Source organism: Pseudorca crassidens, chromosome 1, assembly GCF_039906515.1.
Source record: "Pseudorca crassidens isolate mPseCra1 chromosome 1, mPseCra1.hap1, whole genome shotgun sequence".
Classification (NCBI taxonomy): Eukaryota; Metazoa; Chordata; class Mammalia; order Artiodactyla; family Delphinidae; genus Pseudorca; species Pseudorca crassidens.
The window spans coordinates 1,679,601-1,701,086 of NC_090296.1; the positions used below are offsets into that span (position 1 = coordinate 1,679,601).

Below are 21,486 nucleotides of genomic sequence, written 5' to 3' on the forward strand. Positions count from 1 at the left end.
CTCGGCGCTGCTTGGAAAAGTTCGCTGGCAGGTGTGCAGCCACACACCCGATCTGTGGCCCTTTCACCCAACATGCTCTCACATGAGTTTGGGACTCCGTGGTGCAAGCCGGTGACACCGGACCCTGCGGAACCGCCCGGGGCCGGCAGGGCCCATGGGAAGCAAGCCGGGTTGGCAGCGGCCCAATGTCAGTGAACCCAGCTGGCATCCTCAGCTCTAAAAAGCTAGGATTTAGGGCTTCCCTGGTGGCGCAGTGGTTAAGAATCCGCCTGCCAATGCAGGGGACACGGGTTCGAGCCCTGGTCTGGGAAGATCCCACATGCCGCGGAGCAACTAAGCCCGTGCGCCACAGCTACTGAGCCCGTGCGCCTGCGCTCCGCATCAAGAGAAGCCACCGCGATGACGGGCCCACGCACCGCAACGAAGAGTAGCTCCCACTCGCCACAACTAGAGGAAGCCCGCGCACAGCAACGAAGACCCAACGCAGCCAAAAATAAATAAATAAATAAATACATCTATTAAAAAACAAAAGAAAATGTGTGTCACCCAGACTGCTGATGTGGCAAAGTGGCGCCTTCCAGCGTTTAAAAGTCAAAATGACGACGACAGAGGCAGAACAAAACAGGCACTGCTCGCTACCGGTCAGCGGAAGTCGGATTTGTTTATTACTAAACGGCTCCAACCGGGCATACAACCATGTGACAATTCACGTGCCATAAAAGGTCTCTGTTTTGAGCGCTTCGGCTCATTGAAATAGCAGATTTTAACATGTACCCAACACTGGTTTTCAGATGTTTCAAGTTGTAGAAATCAGTGGGTGGAGCTGAAGGCTTAAAGAGAAATATAAAAGTACAGAAAATAGTTTTCAAATCTCTTTGTTTACGGCGTTGGTTTTGCTGGCTGGGGAAAGAACACTACTGTGGCTGCTGGCGTGGACGTGGCCTGCCGGGATCAGCTCTGTCTTTGTCTAAAACAGCTGGATCATCGAATCTCTGGATTTGCCAACGCCAACCCATTTCACTGAAAGGGAAAGGGGAGGTTCAGCCCAGAGCACGGCGGGGAGAGGGGGCAGCCAGGGCTCAGGGCACCCACCTGCCACTCCAACGTGGTTCTCCACAAACCGGATATAGTTCTGGGCCTGTGGGGGCAGATCCTCCCACTTCCTGGCGCCCGTAGTGTCCGCCTTCCACCCAGGCAGCGTCTCATACTCCACCTCCACCTTCTGCAGAATCTCCTGGTTGGCTGGGGACACACAGGGCGGGGGTGAACCACGTGCTGTGGACAGTAGCTCGGCCACGGGGCCGGGACCCCCAGCCTGGGGTCCGCTTGCCCCGGGGCTCAGAGGCGGGAAAGGCAAGCCGCCCTGCTTGGTTTACTCAGGGGGTTGGGGTGGTTCTCGGACACTGGCTGTACCCCTTCCAGCCCAGGGGACATGCCACCCTGGACACGGATTCACTACGCGCTCTGCTGCAACGTCCACAGCGATCATCAGAGGAACTCTGAGGCCCCCGCTTGGAAATTCTAAGGGGATCTAGGGTCCTGAAGTGTCAAGAGGTCCTAAAGGATCCATGTCCCCCTCCTCAGCGCAGGGACCCCACTTGGCGGGGCCTCCAGGGCTACAGCAGACACCAACCACCCCTTATCGTCAGAAGATGCTGCAAGGGGCCGTCCACTGCAAGGGCCCTGGATGCACTCCAAGTTCGAATGCTCCCCTGAGCCCTCTTGAAGCTCAGGGTCAGTAGGGCTGGGGCACACTGGCCGAGAGGACGCACGGGGCTCCCACAGCCGCCGGTGCTGGCGGGTGTACACACGTGCTGGGGGTGGGGCAGCGGGGGTCAGCTCGCCCATGGCCACTGGTGAGGGTGGGGTCACGTGTCCCCGGTGCAGATGCACAAGTAACTGTGACCCCAGGAAAACAGCACTGCCTTTATGCTTTTTAAAAGAAAGGATGCTTCCTTGGTCACAGAAACTCCAGTTAGAACCTTAAGGAGTCTAACCAAAAATGTATGTTTTCTTAGGTCAAAGTCGTCTTCCTATTTGCCCAGAGCTTTGAGCGTCCAGACCTGACATCGGCTATTTCAGGTGAGTCCCCAGCTCCCGGGAGGTGGGCCTTGACCCCAGGCTCCTGAGGGTCCCCCAGGGTCCCGGGGTCAGGCCGGTCCCTCTGAGCCCTTCCCAGACCATGGATGCCTGGCAACTGCCCCAAGGCCCGGCCAGGCCTCCCATCGGGGTGAGAACCTGCCACAGACAGAATCGGGATGAGTCTCCCAGACACGCACTGACCCCGCGTGTTCAACACGTACACCCTGTCCCCTCGCCCCAGAAACCACGGGTCACGTCTGTTCCCAGGTCCCGCGAGACAGGCCAAGGACAGGCAAGCCGCCGTGCTCGTACCTGGGAAGTAGGGGATCCGCTTCCCGCTGAGCTTGTACGCAACGCCGACTTTAATCTCGTCCAGGACGTCCAGGATGTCCAGCTTCGTTAAGGCCAGCCTGTCCAGAACCACAGCGAGAAGCCGAGCGGCGCTCAGCTACGCCGTCATTTCTCCTGTCGGGCTCCACCCCTCGCTTCTCCTCTACTTGCCAGGAATCGAGAGGAGGATGGAAAAGGCCGCCCATGGCCAGGCTGGAACCCAGCTCCAGCCACCTGGCCCACCTGGCCCTGAGCACCCCGTGGGGACCCCGATCTGGTGGCCTTGTCCTTTCTGCCCTTCTCACGGCCGCGTTGAGGGTCTGGGCATGTGAGCCTTGTGCCCGTCCATGCCCCTCTGACCCGGGAGACCCCGAGCCCGGGCCGAGACCACCGGTGCCCATGACGTCGTCCACCCCTGAGGGTCTCCCGCACCGTCCGCCCAGGGCCAGGGAGCCCAGGCTTCATGCAAGTTTCTCCCTTTCCTTTCCTCATCTCTGCACGGCCAGGCCTCAAGGGCCTCTGGGTGGGTGTCCCTGGGCTTCCCGAGCCCACGTGGGCCACCGTGCGCAGCGCCACTGCCCTGACCCGGGCTGGGCTGTTACCCTCGGGGCCCCGGGAGGCTGCATCTCCCCGTTTTGCACACAAGGACTGCGGGCCGGGGGCCTCCGACCCCGTGTCCTCGGCCACTTCGTCCCTGTGCCTCCCGCGGACGGACGGCCCACACACACCGAGCGCGGCTGTGGTTAACTCGTGGGCCGTGCGCTGTGACAAGCGTGCACCTCGCACCCTGGCCCGTCTTTCTGGGGAGGAAGCAGGAAGTCCTCCGTTCGCATGAAGCCCCTCATTTCCCCGGGCAAGGTCTGAGCCGCCGGAACCACAACCATCACCAAGAGCAGCCCGGCTGCCTGGCTGGTCTCGGGGGCACTGTGGGGGGCCCGCCCTGCCCCCTGGGGGTACTGCTTCGGAGGAGGGGGGCTCCTGCTCCCGGCCCCCTCGGGGTCATCTTCCTGTCCACAGCCTCACAGACCGGGGCCCCAGAGCCGGGGGGACCTGCGGAGGCCCCCGAGGGGCTGTAAACCCAGCTGGCCGCTCTCCAGGACCAGCGCAGGCTGCGTCCTCACGGCCGCCTCTCTGCGGGGTCTCGCAAGCTTCAAGCGTCGCCTCTCCTGCCGGGGGTTTGTTCTGCCCCCTTCTTAGGAGCCCAGTGTCACCCTGGGGGTTTGGGGGAAGTGAAGTGACGGCGTTTGCCGCTGGCACAGCTCGTGGGGGAGCCCCAGCCCTGTCTGTGCTCAGGAGGAGATGCAGGGCTGGACGCAGGGCCAGCTCCACGGTGCCCCGCGTGGGCCTCCACGTCACCCCACTGTGGCCATGCCGTGGAGAAGAGTCTCCCTCGGGTGACATCACCCTACGTGGGGAGACGGTGGCCCTGAGCCCCGAGGCCCAGCTCCCCTGCTCCCATCATGTCTGGGGACTCAGGGTCGGACCACCCCGGGCTGGACGGGCACCCGGTGGGCTCAGTAGCAGATGTGCCGCAAGTACCACTTACGCGGTGAATCCGTTGACCATGTGGGCGTATCTGAGGGTCATCAGGTCCAGCCAGCCACAGCGCCTCTTCCTGCCCGTGGTCACGCCCCACTCGTGGCCGCGGCTCTGCAGCAGGTCACCGATCTCCTGCGTGGGGACAGAGAGGGCCCGGTGCCACGGGAAAGGGAGCATGCGCCCGGCTGCCTGGCGCTCACAGTGCCTCCCCTGCCCTCCCCTCCGACCCCCCTGCAGCCCCTGACGATAACCCCCCTCACGCCTGCTTCCCTGGTCCCCGGCACACCTGCCCCAGCTGAGGCCCCACAGGTAGGGCCGCACTGACCAGCACCTACTTCCTGGGCCTCGTGGGCAGGTGCGGGTGGATGGACCCGGCCCTGCAGCTGAGCATTGGGCAGGCGTGTGTTTATTTCTCAGGAGTCCCATCCCTGTCCCTGCGCCTCATTCAAGCCCCTTCCCACTCTGGCTCTCAGACACCTGCCCAGGACAAGAGTCTCGGGTGCTCGCCGGCCATGAGGGCACAAGGCCAGGTGAGAGGAAGGCCGGCGGTGTCCTGAGCTTCCAGAAACACCCACGAGGCTGGAGAGCAGCTTGCCGGGCGGGGTGGGGGGTTGCTTCTGGCCCTGCTCTAGCTTGCCTGAGACCAAACCCAGGCGGACTCAGGCCCTCAAGGACGAAGGTGGCCTGTGTCCCTGAGAACGGAGCAGAGACACAGCTCCCGGTGCCCTTCCCGAGCCGAGGGGCTCCGCTGTGTACGGCCACGGCGCGGCAGCGTCCTGCACCTCATAGCCTCCCCAGGCCCCTCCACCAGGTGCCCACGCCGTCCCGCGGGGCTGGGCACTCACGTTGATCTGCTCGGTGGGGAAGGCGCCGATGCCCACGCGTGTGGTGTAGGCCTTCACCACGCCGTAGACCTCGCCTATGTTCTGCGGGGGGATGCCCAGGCCGGTGCATACGCCGCCCACCGTGCAGTTGGATGACGTCACAAAGGGGTAGGTCCCTGTGAGACAGCCGGTCAGGCCCCCACCCCGCAGATCACCTGGGCCCAGGGGTCCCCCTTGGCAGGGTCTCCAGGGGGACCATCCCGGGGGAGTGGCCGGCACGGGGCACGGTGGGTGTGAGCTGGGGGGAGGGGTTGGACGGTGCGTGCCTCCCCGGCCTGCGCCTTGCGGCCTCGGTGCTGGTGTGTCCCTGGGTCAGGGACAGGGTGGACAGAGGCCCACGTGGGGCAGTTGGGCCCCGCCGGTCTCTCTCGCCCTCCCTCCCTCCCCTCCAGCCCAGCTTCTCCCTTCTCCTCTCTCGGCTGAAGTTAGGGAAACGAGGGCGGTACGTTTCCTGGGCACGGACGGCAGCGCGGCCATGGAGGCAGGCCGCACCACGCCTGTCTCTGAAAGGCGGGGTTTGTGGGGAAGTGGCCGTGGATGTACCGAAGTCAATGTCGAGGAGGGCTGCGTTGGCGCCTTCCACGAGGATTTTCTTGGGGGCGCCGTGGAGTGCCTCGTACATGAAGTAAACGCCATCTCGGACCATGGGTCGGATCCGCTCAGCGAAGCCCTGGGGGAAGGGGGAAGATGCAGGAACTAGGGTGTCCACCCAGCTCTGGCCTCCTCCCCACAGCCTCTCTTTTCCAGCAAATTCCTGCCCAGCGAGGGGCTCGGTCTGCAGGTGTCCCCGCTCGTCCCGCCCTGTCACATTTACAGCCCCAGACGAGGGTGGAAGAGCTGGTGTCCCAGCCCTGGAAACTTCCAGAAGGGCTCTGCGCTGACATCCTCCTTTCTCCCGCCTGCCCCTGCCCCAGACATACAGGGTCGGCCTCCGTCCCCCAGCACATCTGGGGCAGTTTCCTCAGAGAGGAGGCGAGGGCCCAGGCCAGCAGGTGAGCCCCTGGCCTGCTGAGAACGGCACCATGAGCACGGCTGGCCAGGAGGCGCCCACGGGAGGCCCGCAGCCCCCAAGCCCAGGCGACCTGTGATAACGCGACAGGTGCACTGCACGGATGTGCACGGACGGTCGGTGGGACGCGGACCCTCGGCGGGCTCGGCCCTGATGCCGAGGTGCCCGGCTGTACCTTGAGCCTTTTGAGTTGACCTTCAACGTCTATTTCCAAAGTGGGGAACATGGACTGGTGCTGATGGGCCAGGTTCTTGAACCTGCAGAAGCGACAACAACTGAGACCCCCGGCCCCCTGGAGCCCTGCGCCCACCTCCCTGGCCAGGCTCCCCTGGGGTCACGGACAGGTCAGGTACCGGGTGGAGAATTCGTCAAAGTCTGACAGGAGGTCACAGATACGGAGGCCCGTGCGGGCCGCTTTGGATGAGTAGGCCGGTCCAATCCCCTTCCTGGTGGTGCCGATGCTAAAAGACAGGCCACAGGCTGTGAACTCGGGTCGCCCAGGCCAGCCTGCCCGGGGCCTGGGGGAGGAGCCTGGGAACACAGGTTCCCCGGCCAGCCCCTCAGGCCTCGGTTTCCAGCCCCAGAAATCAAGGTCGAGCTGGGTGGCATTCTGAGGGTCCCTCCCGGCAGCAGCACCCGGGGGTCTGGGACGGCCATGAGAACCACGGGACATCTCACGGGGCCAGCTTCCAGGGACCCGGGGCTGCGGTGGTGGCACGCGGGTCTGAGTCCCAGCCCTGACCCTCCCCTACCCCCCCTCTGAGGCCCAGTGCCCAGTGGTGCCCTCCCCGGCCTGTCTGCCTTCTGCCCTGGCTTCCCTCTTGCCTGGCACGGAGGCTGCTGCTCCGGGACTGGAACCCAGCTGTGCCCATCCTCTACGCTCTGCCCGCCACAGCCCAGCCAGGCTCAGCATTGCCACCTGCACGTGGCCAAGCCCTGTGCGTGTGCGTGCATGTTTGTGCGTGCATATGCTCCATGGGAGCGGGTGTGCACCTGTGTATGAGCACGTGCAGCGTGTGAGATGTGTGCAGTGCATACACGCGCGCACATACGTGTGTGCCGTGTGAGTGCATGTGGTGCGTGCACGTTTGTGTGCAGACGTGCGTGCACCGGTGTGCGTATGTACGTGTGCGCTCGTGGACGAGCGTGTGCACAGTGTGAATGTGGGCAGTGCAGGCGCGTGCGCGTGTGTGTGAGAGGCAGTACTCCGGTCTGCTGCATGCCTGTCCCGGCTTTGAGGACCGTCCCCGGCCCCTTCTAACAAGTATCTCTGGAGAACCAGTGAACGGCCACCGAGAGCTGGTGGGCAGGACGGGCGCCGTGACGGAGCTATGGTCAAGGCTGGCTTGCGACCCCAGCAGGGGTGGGGGGCGCAGCAGGCGACAGACAGCACGGGCACTCCGCGGGGTGGAGGCCGGGGAGGACGGCGCGGCCCCGGGGAGAGGCGGCTCACTTGGGCTTCGGGGCCAGCGAGGCCTGGGGTGAACCGACGGGCACCGTCCTCGGGGGCTTCGGGTGGACGCACGCTCCCCACCCCGCACGCCCCCAGCGCTCCATCCACGGACTCGAGGGCCACGAGCTGAGCGCACGCGCTACTCACTTCTTGCCCTCCTGGGCCTGCCTCTGCACCTCCTGGAGCCCATCCACCGCCTGGTGAAAATCGAACACTGCCGGCCGGGCCGGCGGGGGCACCACGAGCGGGAGAGACAGACGGTTACAGGGCCTCCGGGGATGCACTGGGGTCCCCCGGGCCTCAATCTCCCCATCTGCCAGTGGGGGCAGTGATCCCGACCTGGCACCCCCGGAAGCCCTTGGAGAAGGCCTGGGGGAGCCCCAGGCCATGGTGGGGAGGGGGCGTCATTCACAGGCGGGCAGGGAGGGCCTGAGACTCACCGAGGTGGGCCCGGTCAGAGAGGATAAGCCTCTTCTCCCAGTCCTTCAGGCCTGCGGACACGGCACGTGGTTGGCCACGGGCCACAGAGTCACCTCCAGTCAGCGGCGGGCCCTCCCCATGGTGGCCTCTCTGGGGGGGGGTCCTGGGCCCTCCCCCCAGGGACGTCCACCCACGTGCCCACGGCGAGCCTGTCTCCCCGTGGGGTCTCCGTCCCGGCACCTCCTGGTGCCCACGTCCCAGGGCCAGGGCCCCACTCGCTCTCTTCATGCCTGCGCTGAGCCCTGAGGCCGAGGCTATGCCTCCTCCACGGCATCTCAGGGCTGCTGTGTCATCATCTTGCCTCTAAACAGTCACTGGGGTCCCACTTGCCCAGATGCCTGGCTGGTGGCCTCGGTCACTGCCTGCCAGCCTCCTGCCCCTGAACAGCCCCCAGAGACCACATTCTTCCCTGCTTGCGTGGTCGGTCCAATGGTCCCCAGTCTCAGCCAGACATCAGGGACATATTCCAGGTTCCAGGGCTCCTTCCTGGACAGCCTGGTCTTTATCTCCCAGTGCCACCTGTCCCCAGTGTCACGAAAGCTCCCCTGCGACACTGAGGCTGTGGCCTGGAGCCAGAGTTTGGGGCCGCTGGACTGCCCGCTCCCAGCTTCCTGCACAGACAGAGCCAGCAGGCCCAGGCAGGGGGCCAGCCGTGGAAGCCGCCCCACCTGCCCACCTGCCGCCGCCCTCAGGAGAAACCACATGGCGAGCCACCCGGCAACTTGGCCGCTGGGAACATGCACGTGTCCTGGGCGGGGCGGGTCTGCGGGGACACGGGCCTACCTTTCTTCTCATTCTTTTCTGCTTCTTCGAACAAGCCTGGTAAGTGGACAACCACTCCGTTGCCTGCAACACAGACACAAGACTGAATCGCATCACGGACGCGGGGGCCTTACGTTTAAAACAGCACAGGGACTTCCCTGGCGGTCCAGCGGTTAAGACTTCGCCTTCCAATGCAGGGGGTGCGGGTTCGATCCCTGGTCGGGGAGCTGAGATCCCACATGCCTCATAACCAAAAACCCAAAACATAAAGCAGAAGCCATGCTGTTAACAAATTCAATGAAGACTTTAAAAGTGGCCCACATCAAAAATCTAAAACCAAAACAGGCCCTCCCTGGCGGCGCAGCGGTTAGGAGTCCGCCTGCCAACGCAGGGACACGGGTTCGAGCCCTGGCCCGGGAAGACCCCACATGCCGTGGAGCAGCTAAGCCCGTGCGCCACAGCTACTGAGCCTGCGCTCTAGAGCCCGCGAACCACAACTACTGAGCCCATGTGCCACAACTACTGAAGCCCGCGCGCCTAGAGCCCTCGCTCCACAACAAGAGAAGCCACCGCAATGAGAAGCCCGCGCACCGCAACGAAGAGTAGCCCCCGCTCGCCGCAACTAGAGGAAGCCTGCGCACAGCAATGAAGACCCAACACAGCCAAAAATAAATTAATTTTAAAAATAAAATAAAATGGCCTATTTTTAAAATAAATAAATAAAAACAAAAACAGCATGAAATTCGCGCTCCCACGTTCATTGCAGCATCGTTCAAAATAGCTAAGATGGGGAAGCAACCCAGGCGTCCATCAACAGGCGGATGGGGTTCATCCACATGATAGGATATTATCCAGCCTTAGAAAGGAAGGTAATTCTGACACAGGTGGTAACATGGATGAACTTCGAGGACACTATATAAAGTGAAATAAGCCAGACGCTCAAGGACACATTCTGTGTGATCCACGTGTATGAGGTCCATAGAGAAGTCAGACTCATGGAGACGGGGGCAGGGGCTGGAGAGGGAAAGGGGGAGTGAGTATTTAATGGGGACAGAGTTTCTGTTTAGGGAGATGACACAGTTCTGCAGACAGATGGTGGTGAAGGCTGCACAACGTGAACGTACTTAACGCTGCCGAACTGCACAATTAAAAATGGCTAAGATGGTCAGTTTATATTATGTACCTTTTATCACAACAAAGAAAACGGTCAAAACAAAACAAAAACCATCATGAAGCATTTACGGAGACAGCAGATCAGTGGTTGTCGGGGGTGGGGGGGAGGGGGGAGGAGAAACTCCTCAGGGGGAGGAAAATGTTCTAGAACTGAATCGCGATGGAGGTACGGTCGTACCCTCACAGGGGTGAACTTCATGGTACGTACGTTATACCTCAATAAAGCTGTTACGTTTTATTTAAGTGGCATAGAAATGGGAAAGCAGGAGGTGCGGAGAAATGCAGCCTCCAGCCGTTCCTCGGACCCAAGCAGGGCCTCGGGGGAGCCACGCTTCCCCATCCACGTAAAACTGAAGTAGGGTCTACAGAGGGCGGAGGCTGAGGCCAGGGAAGGAAGGCGCTCACCAAGGTCACGAGGTCACCGTGGGCCCAGGCTAAAGCCAACGCTGGCCCCTTCCTCTAAGACCAAAACCAGCTGGGCAGGGCCCCCGCTGCCTTCCTGGGAGGAGCCCGTCCCCTGAGCACCCGGATTGGCCGAGGGAGACGGGACATGGGTCCAGACGGGAGTGACTCAGACCGAGCACAAAAGGTCACCTAAATGCCACGAGTCCTGAAACGGCCGTGACCCGGGCTGGAGGGGCAGCCGTGTGAGTGCCAGCTCGTTCTGCCCTTGCTAAGGGGCTTCCCGCTGCCATCGCCGTCTGGCCGTGCTGACCGCCAAGCTGAGCCCTTGCCCATGCTCCCCGGTGACTGCTGGCCCCCCCCACCCCCAGCTCCTTGGAGACCGGGCAGAGCGCCCCTGGTCGAGCGGTGCCTCCTTGGCCTCGTTTCCCTCCCGGAGGGGCCTGGGGCCCAGCAACCGAGGCTGGCGCTGAGCAGCTTCCTGCAGCAAAGCCCCAGCCCCTGGGCGTGGGGTCCCGGGTGAGCTGGCGTCCTCGCTCCCTGTCCTCACCCACGGCGGAGGCTCTGGGAGACCCTTTCCTCCTGCTCAGCCTGACTTCCCACTGCCCTGCGGCCCCTCTGCCGCCGTGTCCCTGGGCCCACGTGCAGGGCAGACCCCCTACCAACCGCCGGGCACACACCTGCCGCGCCACCCCGGCTCCCCAGCTTCCCAGCCAGCGAGGGGGCGGGGCAGATAAGTCACGAGTGTGGGCCTGCCCAGGCGTGGAAAGAGCCAGAAGGAAAAGTACCAGGAGCTGCCAGAGCGTGTCCCGTGGGGGGTGGGCAGCAGAAGGCAACAGGAAGGGGCCGAGGGGAGGCGCCACAGAGGGGCCCGAGCAGGCCAGGGACAGCTTCCCTGCACAGACCCGTCTCCAGCGACGCGGCGGGGAGCCAGACCCGAGCCCGCTCGCACGCTCACTTGAGGACACGCACAGGAGCACGCACACACAGTACCTGCACGCACACGCTCACACTCACGCACCTTCGCACGCAGACTCATACACATGCACGCTCGCACGTGCGCTCGCTCACAGACAGGCACACGGGCCTGTACACACACACTGCGGGAGTCTGGGCGCTCAGAGGAGCCTCCCGCACTCTCCCTCCCTCTGGACCAGGCTGGGTGGGGTCCTGGGCTCTGGGAGGGGCTCTGAGGACAGATCCCGGGTCAGAGGCCTCTGCGAGGGCTCCCGCTTGAGGCGGGGACCTTGGACCTTGAACCTCCCGGCCCAGGGCCGAGGCCCCGCTGAGGTTATTCCCTCCTGGCCAGGAGCACCTGGTCCTCACGCTGGGCAGGGCAGGGGGGACGGGGGTCCAGCCCAGCTCTCCGGCTGCATCCAGGCCTCACACCGGGCCCTTGGGCTGCATGACGTCCCAGGTCTCTCCTGCTCACACACTCAGGATCCCAGGCTGGGGTGGGGCGGGGCGGGCACTCACCGATGAAGGACATGGCCTTGGTGTTGATGATGCCGCTGGGCAGCAGATGGAAGTCGTACTCCTTGCCGTCCACCACCACGGTGTGGCCCGCATTGTTGCCCCCCTGGGAACAGAAAACAAACTGGCTCGGCACCCAGGAGCCCAGGGGCCTGGACCCACCCTGGGCAGGCCTGCCCGGCAACCGGCCTCGCTGCAGGCAGCTCTAAATGCAGGTGCTCAGGAGTCCCCTCTGGGCTGCCCGGGGTGGTGTCCTGTCCCCCAACGAGTGTGAGGTGCTGTCCATGCTTGGACTCGGGGAGTTTGGTCCAGTGGTCGGCTCTGGCGCACGTCTGGGGTGCTGGCTTAGGGCCCTGCTCCTGCGATGGAGTGAAGGGGCCTGGCCAGGGGACCGGGTCCAAGAGAGGGGCTGGCCCACACCCAGGACCGTCACGTGCCACTGCTCCAGGAAGGCTGGCTAGTGCAGCCCCGAAGCTGCGGACACACTCAGAGCCCTGCCTGCCCTGCCCATGAGTCCCTCTGGGGGTTCGTCCTCTGATGCAGGAATGAGGGGCCCAACCATCCCGGGAAGCAAACCCAGGCCCCCATGGCCCTTGCTGCCACACAGCCCGAGCTCCGGGGAAGCAGAGGGCAGGCCAGGCAGCACAGCCCTTCTGGGGCCGGGTGAGGGGACTGGGTGCTGGCATGGGCCAGCAGGGCCAGGGCCCCTCACCCTCTCAGCAGGGACTCTCCCTGGGGCCTGTGTCTCCCATCTAAGAATAAAGAGGGAAAAACCACTCTGCGGCTGTCGGGGCTGAGTCGGGGGAGCCAGGGGAAGGCCCTGCCCTTGAGGGGCACCGGCCTCCAGTCCCAGTTCCGGCCACTAGCGGACAGCGTGGGCCCCAGCACGTGGGTCCCCAGAGCCAGTGAGCAGGGCCCAGGGAGGGGCACATTCCGGCTGGTGCCAGAGGCCGTGGGCCTGCTCTGTGGGGCCCTCTCTGTCCCCAGAGCCTCGGAGCCCAGCCCGGCTCCACCTTCTCGGCTGAATCTCCTGCAGAAGCACACGCCTGTCTGCGGAGGCTCTCCACGGCTGGGCCTCCGTCCTCCACGCCCCGCTGTCCCCCAGCCTTGTGGAGGCGGCCGTGGCTGCTGGCTGTGAGGGCTTCAGCCCCGCCTCCGCAGGGCCCGGCAGGGTGGGGCTCCCCCGATACGAGGCCTCTCCTCGCCCGGTGCAGGCAGGGCTGAATGAGGGCGGCCCCCTCCCGCCAGGAGCACCTACTCCTCAGGCTGGGGATGGATGAAACTTACACATCTCCCGCCCCCCCCCCCCACCGAGATGGCCCAGGCTGGGGGCGCAGGCGCCAGGAGACCCGGCCAGGGCCTCTTCCCCCTGGACCTCACCGCACCCCCGGGTAATTTAAGAAGCGGGGCCAGAGCCCAACGTCACCCACAATACCCCTTTCGCCCTGGGGCTCGGCCGCGATCTGTGCCAGACGGCCCCACCACGGCCCGGCTAGCAGCCCCTTCCACGGGGGTCCCTAGACACCCTAGCGTTCCACTTGTCAAACGCACGCGGGGAGGCCTGTCTGGCCTGACACGGGGGTTGGGGAACTGGGGTGGGTTTGCCTCTAATTGACTCCTGGGGTCGCTGCGATGCTGCCGTGCATCCCTGAGGCCCCGCTGCACGACGGTGCTGGGTCCCACGGCTCAGCCGCCCCCCGAAGGCCGACAACGGCTGGAGGCCAGACTGCCGCCTCCCCAGGTGCCCCGAGCCAAGTGGTTGGCTGCGGGAACTGAGCGCAGGCTCTGAACAAATGACGCGGAAAGCAGAAGGACAAAGGGCACGACGGGGGGCTGGGGGCCAAGGAGGGGGTGCCCTGTGAGCAAGGGCGGGCAGGCGGTGTCAGGCCATGGGGGGCTCGGATGCAGACTGTGCTGGGGGGTGAACTGGGGGGGCCGCCACGGAGGGAGACAGGGAAGGGAGCTGATGCTGACGAGGTGGGGGGCGGGGGAGTAGGGCAGTGGGCTCAGCCTTGACCATCTGAGTCACCGTGACTGCTGGGCCCCGGGCTTGGGGGTCAACTGTGCCCCCCCGAGACCTCTGTCCTTGCTCTGCCCTTGCCTCAGTACACGTGCAGTGAGTTCCCTCACGTGAGGGTCTCCGCGGAGTTCACACCCAGGGTCAGGTTTCCCACCGTAGGTGGGTCAGCCCACGGTGCGTGGCCTCCTTTGACAGATGGGTAAACTGAGGTCCCAAGAAAGGAGTTTGCAGCAGAGCCCAAGCTAGACCAGATGGCAGCTTGCAGATGCTCTCCCCGTATGCCAGACATCCCCCCCCAGCCGCATCCTGCCTGCCTTGGTGGGGGTCCAGACGGCCCGCCTCCCTCCCCTGCTCTCGAGTGCCCAGTGCCAACGCCAGCTGGCCTGAGCACACACCACATTTGTTTGGGGTAAACACCAGCGCCTAGGAACAGGCGCAGGCCACTGTGGGCCTGTGGGAGGCAGGTGGCCCTGCCGGCCGCGGGGCCCAGGCGTCAGGTCACAGTCCACTCGCAGGGCCGTGAGCCAGCCCTGGACGCTGAGCCCGGGGTCTGCTGCCCCGCAGGGCGCACCTCCCAGCAGCTCTGCAGAGGTCCAGGTGACCGCCCAGAGAGGCCCCCGTCTGCCCTCTCCTGGCCGCACAGTCAGGGGTGAGGTCGGGGCAGGGACACCCCACCTGCCCTCCTAAGGCCCCAGCCCTGCAGGCCCAGTCCGGCGGCCTCTGCAGGGCCTTCGTTCCTGGGTGGGCAGGTTCTGGAAGCTCCGTGCCCGGGGCCCCGCAAGCGTGAGCTGGAGCTGGCCTCACCCCTCTTCCGTGTCCCGGGGGACGCTCAGGGCTCTGCCAGCCTCCAGGTTCTGCCAGCCTCCAGGTTCTCCCAGCCTCCAGGTTCTGCCAGCCTCCAGGTTCTCCCCTCGTGACGCAGCTTTGGGTCAGGCGCAGCTCTGAGCGCCCAGGGAGCTGAAGCCACCCCTGTGGCCTGGCCGGTTACTCAAACTCCCCGGTGGGCGCTCCTGCCGGTTGCTTCCCTGGCCGCAGGGATCTAAGAAAGGGGGGCTCTCGCTCAGGGACACAGGAACTCTAAGAAAGGGGGGCTCTCGCTCAGGGACACAGGAACGGGGCCAAGGCCAACCCACTGGGGTATCTGACCAGCCCTGACCCCACCTGCCTCTGCAGGTGTCCTTCCAGCCCACCCTCTCTGGGGGCAGAGGTTGAGTGCGGGGCGACTGTCTCCGAGGCCCTGAAGCTGCTCCCATGCCGCAGGGTGTGGCCACGGGCGGCGAGGAGGCCTCTGGGCAGCGGCAGGAGCTGCGGGTGTTATCAGCGAGGGGCCGGCTCTCCCTCCAGCTGGAGCTCCTTGTGAACTGCCCCCACCCCCAGCAGGGTCGGGGTGAAACCATGGAGTGCACGCACCCAGGCCGCCCTCAGCTCCCTGTGTGTCTGCTCTGCTGGCGGGCTCCTGCTGTTCATTCGTTCACCCCCTCATTCACTCATCCCAAACTGAGCTACTCTGCCCCATGAGGCACTGGGGTGAGGCCTGGAGGGAGGAGGGCGCGGGGGACTGGGCGACCCTGCGGAGGCCCTCCCCCTGGAGCACTGCTGGGGGCCGGTGTCATCGGAGGGCGTGCATGTGGAAGGGGGCTGCTTCTGGAACAACACCACGTATTCTCCCCACTCTCCCTCCCCCTCGGAGGCTCCTGGACTAGCCTGGGGCTCCAGGTGAGGCATTTCCCAGTCGCCCTCCCAGGAAGAGGGGACCCAGTGCACCAACAAGCCGCAGGACGCGGCCCCCAACGAGTGAGACTACCGTGCCCATCGCCACAGCTCCCTGGGGACTGACGGCGGCGCTCCCCCGGGGAAACCCGCCCGCGCCCTTGTGCCAAGCCGAGCTGTCTTACTGCCCTTGGAAGGAGGGGCATCTGAAACCCTGCCCAGTGCGTGCGAAGGCCTCGGGGTCCTGGGCGGGGGCCCAAAGCCTGACGAAGGCAACTCTGGGAATGGAAGGAGGGCTGGCACCGAGGCCTGACGGCCAGGCCAGGTGTGTGAGCTCTTAGGCTCCTATCTGGACCACGGAGGCGGAGGCGGGGGGCGGGCGGAGGGGGATGGCAAACAGCAGGAAGGATGCTCAGCAGACATGGAAAGCCGGAGCCCAGGGGAAGGGCGGGGACTCCCAGGGAGTGAGCGGAGCCCTTGGACGTCCATGCAAAGAGCAGAGGGGGTATGAGGCGCCAGCGCGGGGAGGCCGCTGACGGATGGGCGCTGGGGTCTCTGCCGCAGCGCTGCAGCAGGAGCTGAACCAGAGAGAGGAAAGCGGGAGGCTGCGCGGCCATCCCTGAGCCCAGGGGGCTGGGCTGCGAATGAGGAGAGAAGGGAGCCAGCCCTGGGGCAGACCGGGGGCCCAGGCTGCAGAAGGGTTGCTGCTGGTGAAGGGCAGGGCTGCGCACCCTCCATTCGGGGAGAGGGGAGGCTGCCAGGAAAGGGGGCCTAGAGTCAAAGAAAACAGCAGGAGGAGCCTAAGGCCTGAGTCTCTGGACCATAAGGAAGGTCTTGGGGGTCTTGGGGTGCTTGCTGACCACAGGCCCCAAACCACTGAGATGGGAAGAAACGAGGATGGCCGCTGGGGGCATGGGTGGCTCTGGCCCCAGGCCGCCTCTGGGCAGGAGGAGTGAGTCCAGGTGAGCCAGGTGGACAAAGGCCACCAAAGGGCTTCCCACTTGTACCAGAGCCAAGACGGAAGACAGGCCTGCTGGTGGCAGAGGGTGAGCAGAGGCAAGACCAGAGCCGGGGACCAGGGCAGCCACGGGGGTAGCAGCTGCCACTCAGGATGGCCCCAGGCCCAGGTGACAGGCCAGGGGACCCTTCCGGCCACTGGGGCCGGCTGGCTTTAGCCCTTCTAGGCAGCCACCCAGACGGGCCCCAGCCCAGCCCAGCCCACCCCCTGCACGCGACCCCACCGACAGCTTCCCTGGCCCCTCGCTCCCGAGCTCGGACCAGCTCCTGGGGTCAAGGTGCAGTGTGACGGCGAAGACCCTGGGCTTCACGCATACACGCTCTAAGTAAAAGCAGCCTTCCCGGGGCAGGGGCTGGACCCTCCCCGTGCCAGCCCGACGCCCAGCGCTGTTGCCATGCGGGTGTGGCACACGTGAGGGCCCATAAGCGCTACTTATTCCAACTGCTCAACTCCTCTGAGGCCCCGCCTCACCAGCTTGTTTGGAGGCTGGAGAGGAGAAACCCCAGCGGGCTCCCAGGACAGCTGGGAATTATTCCCACATGTTGCAGAGCAGAGACCTGCAGGTGGAAATGATGTCAGTTGATGTCAGTTGATGTCAGTTGGAGAATATGGGTGGGGGAGAGGGTGACTAGGGGGCCCCCCAGGCGGTTGGGGGGTCCAGCCTGCTCTGCCCTTGGCTGGTCCTGTCCAGCGATGGAAGAGGGCAGGGCCTGGCCTGCTGACCCAGGTGGTAGAGCAGGGAGGGCCTCATTCCAGAACCATCTCCACAGCCAGGACATCCCGGTGGCTTCAAGATGAGGGCTCTCACGGGTACCTGCAAAGCCCCGAGGTCACTTCGAGGAGGGGAGACGGCCACAGGCGGGTGGGCGAGGCTGACCAGAGCTGGCAGGTCACACGGAGGGCCCTGGGCATCATTGCTGGAGCAGACAGGCCCCAGGAGGGGATGCCCTGAGCTGGGGAGGGAGGAGAGTGGACATGGACCACGCGCCCGGCTGCAGGGTCCAGGGGAGAGGAGCGGACTTGCTCGCCGTGGCTTAGGGCAGAGAGAGGGTGGGAGACTTCTCGCCACCCCAGGAAGCACCTTCCAGGAACCCACTGTCTGCGTCAGGCAGGAGTGGTCCGGATGGCAGCGTCTTCCCCAGGCCCGGCACGTTGGTCTCCCCTGGGGCGCCAGAGCCCCAGGCCGCCTGGCGGGAGCTCAGGAATGAGGCCACAGAGCCAGGGAGGAGGAGCTCAGAGGGCGCCCCTTCCTCACTTTTGGCAGCGTTCCCGCCCGTGGCTGCAAACCCTGGCAGCGCCAATGCACGCACCCCAAAGCTGACCCCTCTGCACCCCGAGCTGTAGGTCAGCCCATGGCAGCAAGCATGGCACGGGGCCCCAAGGGACTGCCCGGTGGCAGTCAGGACAGACGGGGTGCAGAGAGCAGCCCGCAGCCGGCAGAGGCCCCGCCCTGGGCCCTCAGGGGACGGAGCTTGTGTCTGGCCTCCTGGCTGGCACTGCCAGCCACGGGGTCGCCCCGGCCGTAAGTCCGAGGCTCCCCCCTCTCTTCCTTGTCCCTGCTCTGCCTGCCGTCAGGACCTGGCCCGCTGTCCTGCCCTGGCCTCTGCCTCTGCTTGGCTGACCCTCCAGGGCCACCCCTCTCAGAGGGGCCTTGCTGGCTCCCACCCTGGGCTCTGGGCACTCAGCCTCCTCGGCATGCACTGACCCCTTGTGGTCAGCCAGCCCTGTCCCAGACCCAGACAGAACCAGGAAGGGAGGGTGTCTCCGTGGCCCTCAAACCACTGGGAAGCTGGGGTCCCTGCCCCCCCCACTGCAGGGCCCAGTGTCACACCCACGGCACACCCCACCCCCTGAGGATCCGGTGTCCCCAACTCAGCGACTTGTATTTATAGCTCTGCCCCTGGCCCACTGCCCTGGGGGGTGGGGCTGGTGGGGAAGGCGGGGTCCCTGGGGGAGGCAGTGGGGGAGGGAAGCGTGTGCTCCCACGAGTGGCAGGGGGCTGTGAGCGGGTGGTGTGTGCGTGTGAGGGGGCGGGGGTGGCGGCTGGGAAGGGTGTCCTGGGAGGGGAGGCGTCCAAGAGGCGTGTCCCAGGAGGGCTGGAGGGCAGGGAGGACAGGGTCCGTCTGGGTCCGAGGGGAGGGGAGGGGGGCTCGCTGGGCGGGTGGGGGAGGGACCCGGCGCCCGGCCCGCACCTGGAAGCGGCTGATGATGTCGGCGTCCGTGGCCAGCAGGTCCACCACCTTGCCTTTGCCCTCGTCCCCCCACTGCGCGCCCAGCACCACGGTCACCCGGGAGCCGGTGGTCGCCGCCTCGTGCTGCAGCCGCCCCCGCTTGACGCCGCCTGCGGCGGGGGGCCGGTCGTTGGAGGCTCGGGTCCCCGACATGCTGGCTCAACTCTTCCGCTGCGCTGGGCCGCCCGAGAGCCCGCCGCACCAGGGCGCCGCGCCATTAAAAGGAACCGGCCGGGGGCGGGGGGCGGGGCCGGGGGCGGGCTCTCGGGCGCCGTGACGCGCCGCCGTGACCTCCAGGCTGCCGGGTCCCGCCCCCGCAACCACCCGGAACCGGGTGGGGCCGCGGGCCGGGCCAGGGTTGGTGGGGGCGCAAGGCCCGACGGCGCGCTACGGGGTCCCTCCACGCGGCCAGGCCGGGGGAGCCCCGGGAATGCTCTTGGGGGCTATCGCGCTCGCCTTCCCCGAGGCGAGGCCTGGACGCCGCGACCCAGCCCGCCGGCCACGCTAGGTCCAGGACCTCGGCGTTCCAGAAACCGCGGGGGTCCCCTCCAGGGCGGGAGTGCGGTTTGCCAAAGGGGAGCTGCGTCTTTGCGCCCCACTCGGGGTGTACGGGGTGCGCACCTGCCCCGCGGTGAACCCGGGTTCTCCAGATTGGCGCGGGCGCCCTCTGGTGGGCGCAGAGAGAGGACAGAGTGTCTCCCCCACCAACGTCCCCCCTCCCCTCGCCCTCCCATATGGGCAGGGGCCCCGGCGTTTGGCACTGGGCACCCTGGTATCACAGGCGGGCTAAATCCAGGAGCCCGGCTGCCCTCGGGTCTCAGGGCCCTGAGTCCAGGGAGAAGGGACGGTGCCGTCAGGTCACCTGGTTGGGCACTGGAGCGGCCAGTGATGCACTCCAGCCGCACTGGGCCGGGGTGTCTAAGAGGCCCCACCAGACCTCCTCCCTGCCCCAGCCTGTGCAGGGACTGGGTGCCCAGAGAGGGTGCACCATGGGCTGCTGGGCTCCTGTGTTCCCAGCGGAGTGAACGCCCGCTCTACCCTGCCACATACACACCCTAAGTGGACTTGGGCTTGTACACGACTGGCCCTACGGATCGGAGAAGGGGCGAGGGATGGGCCCCTGGGGGTAGGAGTGTCCTATTAGGCCCCTGCCCCAGAGCTGGGAGCCAGTGCCCCTGGTTCCTTTCCTGGGGGGACTCTCAGTGCAGAGGGGCCTGGAGCCTGTCCACTGGCCTCTGCCCAGGGCTCAGAGAGCCACTGAGCTCCCTGGGCTTCCAAGCCAGAGGCAGGGGACCAGATACTCCCCAGGAGCAAGGGAGTGGACCCTGGGCTTGTCACGGACTCCTGGAGAGTCAGTGCTTCACGCCCCAGCACCGCTGCACCTGCTCTTCCGCCCCCCTCCCCCCACCCCTGCACCCTCCAGCCCCCTGGGCTCCTGGCCAGAGCCCTGGCGCCGACCCTAGGCAGGGCTCTTGGCCCCTCCGTGCCCCAGTCCCTCTTCTCTCACGTGGGGACACCAGGGCTTACAAGCAGGGTGTGAGGCCTCCTTGGATGACAGTGATGGAGCGCGGGTGGGCAGCACCCCCCCCCCGCCCTTCTGTGGGCCACCAGCCCCGGGAATCGGCTGCAGCAGGGTCAGGAGGGCCGGGTGCCAGGCTCTGAAGCCACCGCGGGCTGAGGAGGCTGAGGATGGGGCGAACCGTGGGCTGGCCAGGGCGGGCTGTGGCGGGGGGCGGAGTGTTTCAGGGAGTGAGGGCGTGGGAGGCTGGCTGTGTCAACTAGGAGGGGGCGGGATTGTAGCGGGAGGGACCAAAAGCGTTCTGGGAGATTTCTTTGTTGTCTCTGGATGCAGGAGTTGAGCTTTGGGATGGCCCCCAGGAGCCCTGGAGAGGTCACATCAGAGGGGGGCGGTGGCGATGCTTCTGTCCACCACTGGGTGGCGCTGAAGGCCCCAGGCGGGGACTGCTGGCTCCGAGCCCTTCCTGCGGGAGACCGGGGCTCTGGGCCAGCGGGTGTGAGATGGAGGCTCAGGGGGGCCCAGGGGGCACCGTGGGGGTTCGGATGGGCTCTGCAGGGCCAGACGCTGGCCGGGGCACCAACTCCCCCAAGCCCGGGTCTATAAATAGCCAGTAGGCCTGGGGGGAGTCGGGCTTTTCTATAAACAGCCCTGTCCAGGCCCAGCAGCTGGGGCCCTGCCAGTCACATGGCCCAGCCCAAATTAGAACAGCCCCCTGCAGAAGCGCACAGGCTCGGCTGCCCAGGGTTCCCACCTCACGCTCGGCTGCCCAGGGTTCCCACCACCTCACGTGGTGCCCCAGGACACAGGTGCCCCTGGAACTCGAAGCAGTGCACCGGCAGGAGCGGGAACGGGCGCGGCCGCTTTGGAGAACAGCTTGGCAAATTCTTAAGAAGCTGAACATAAACTTGCCGTATGACCCAGCCATTCTCGTTTCAGGAATCGAACCCTGAGAAACGAAAGCACACAGGCAGCACACACGTGCTCACGGCAGCGCTGCCTCACGTGGAGACCACCGGAGCGTCCACAGGTGAGCGGATGAACAACGTGTGGTCTGGCCACAGAACAGAACATTCTTCAGCCACACGAAAGAACGGAGTCCTGACACACTACAGCCCGGCTAAATCTCAAAAACATGCTAAACCGGCACAGAAGGCCACTTATTGTCTGATCCCGCTTCCATGAAATGTCCACGGGAAGCCAGTCCGTAGCGACAGGAGGCACTTCAGTGGTTGCTGGGGTTGGGGGAGGGGGAACGGGGAGCGGCTGCCACATCGGGGATGCGGGAACTTTGGGGGCACGATGGAAATATACTAAAAGTGGGTCACGGTGATGACTGCAGTATCTTGTAAACCTGCTGGAATTACAGACACTTACAACAGGTGAGGTTTGTGTCTGTAAATT

General features: G+C 65.4%; 1 protein-coding gene across 1 annotated transcript; it reads right to left on the reverse strand.

Annotated features, from left to right (window-relative positions):
- Positions 1–642: 642 nt before the first annotated feature.
- On the reverse strand, positions 643–18,802 carry ADSS1 (adenylosuccinate synthase 1). The gene is made up of 13 exons (XM_067713506.1): positions 18,528–18,802; positions 11,591–11,693; positions 8,561–8,623; positions 7,738–7,788; positions 7,445–7,511; positions 6,198–6,305; positions 6,020–6,101; positions 5,379–5,505; positions 4,797–4,951; positions 3,959–4,083; positions 2,395–2,492; positions 1,093–1,242; positions 643–1,020 (listed from the first exon to the last, which is right to left on the reverse strand). Exons 1-13 carry the CDS (start codon positions 18,717–18,719, stop codon positions 968–970), a joined length of 1,374 nt encoding a protein of 457 aa, XP_067569607.1. The 5' UTR covers positions 18,720–18,802; the 3' UTR covers positions 643–967.
- Between the last annotated feature and the right edge of the window lie 2,684 nt (positions 18,803–21,486).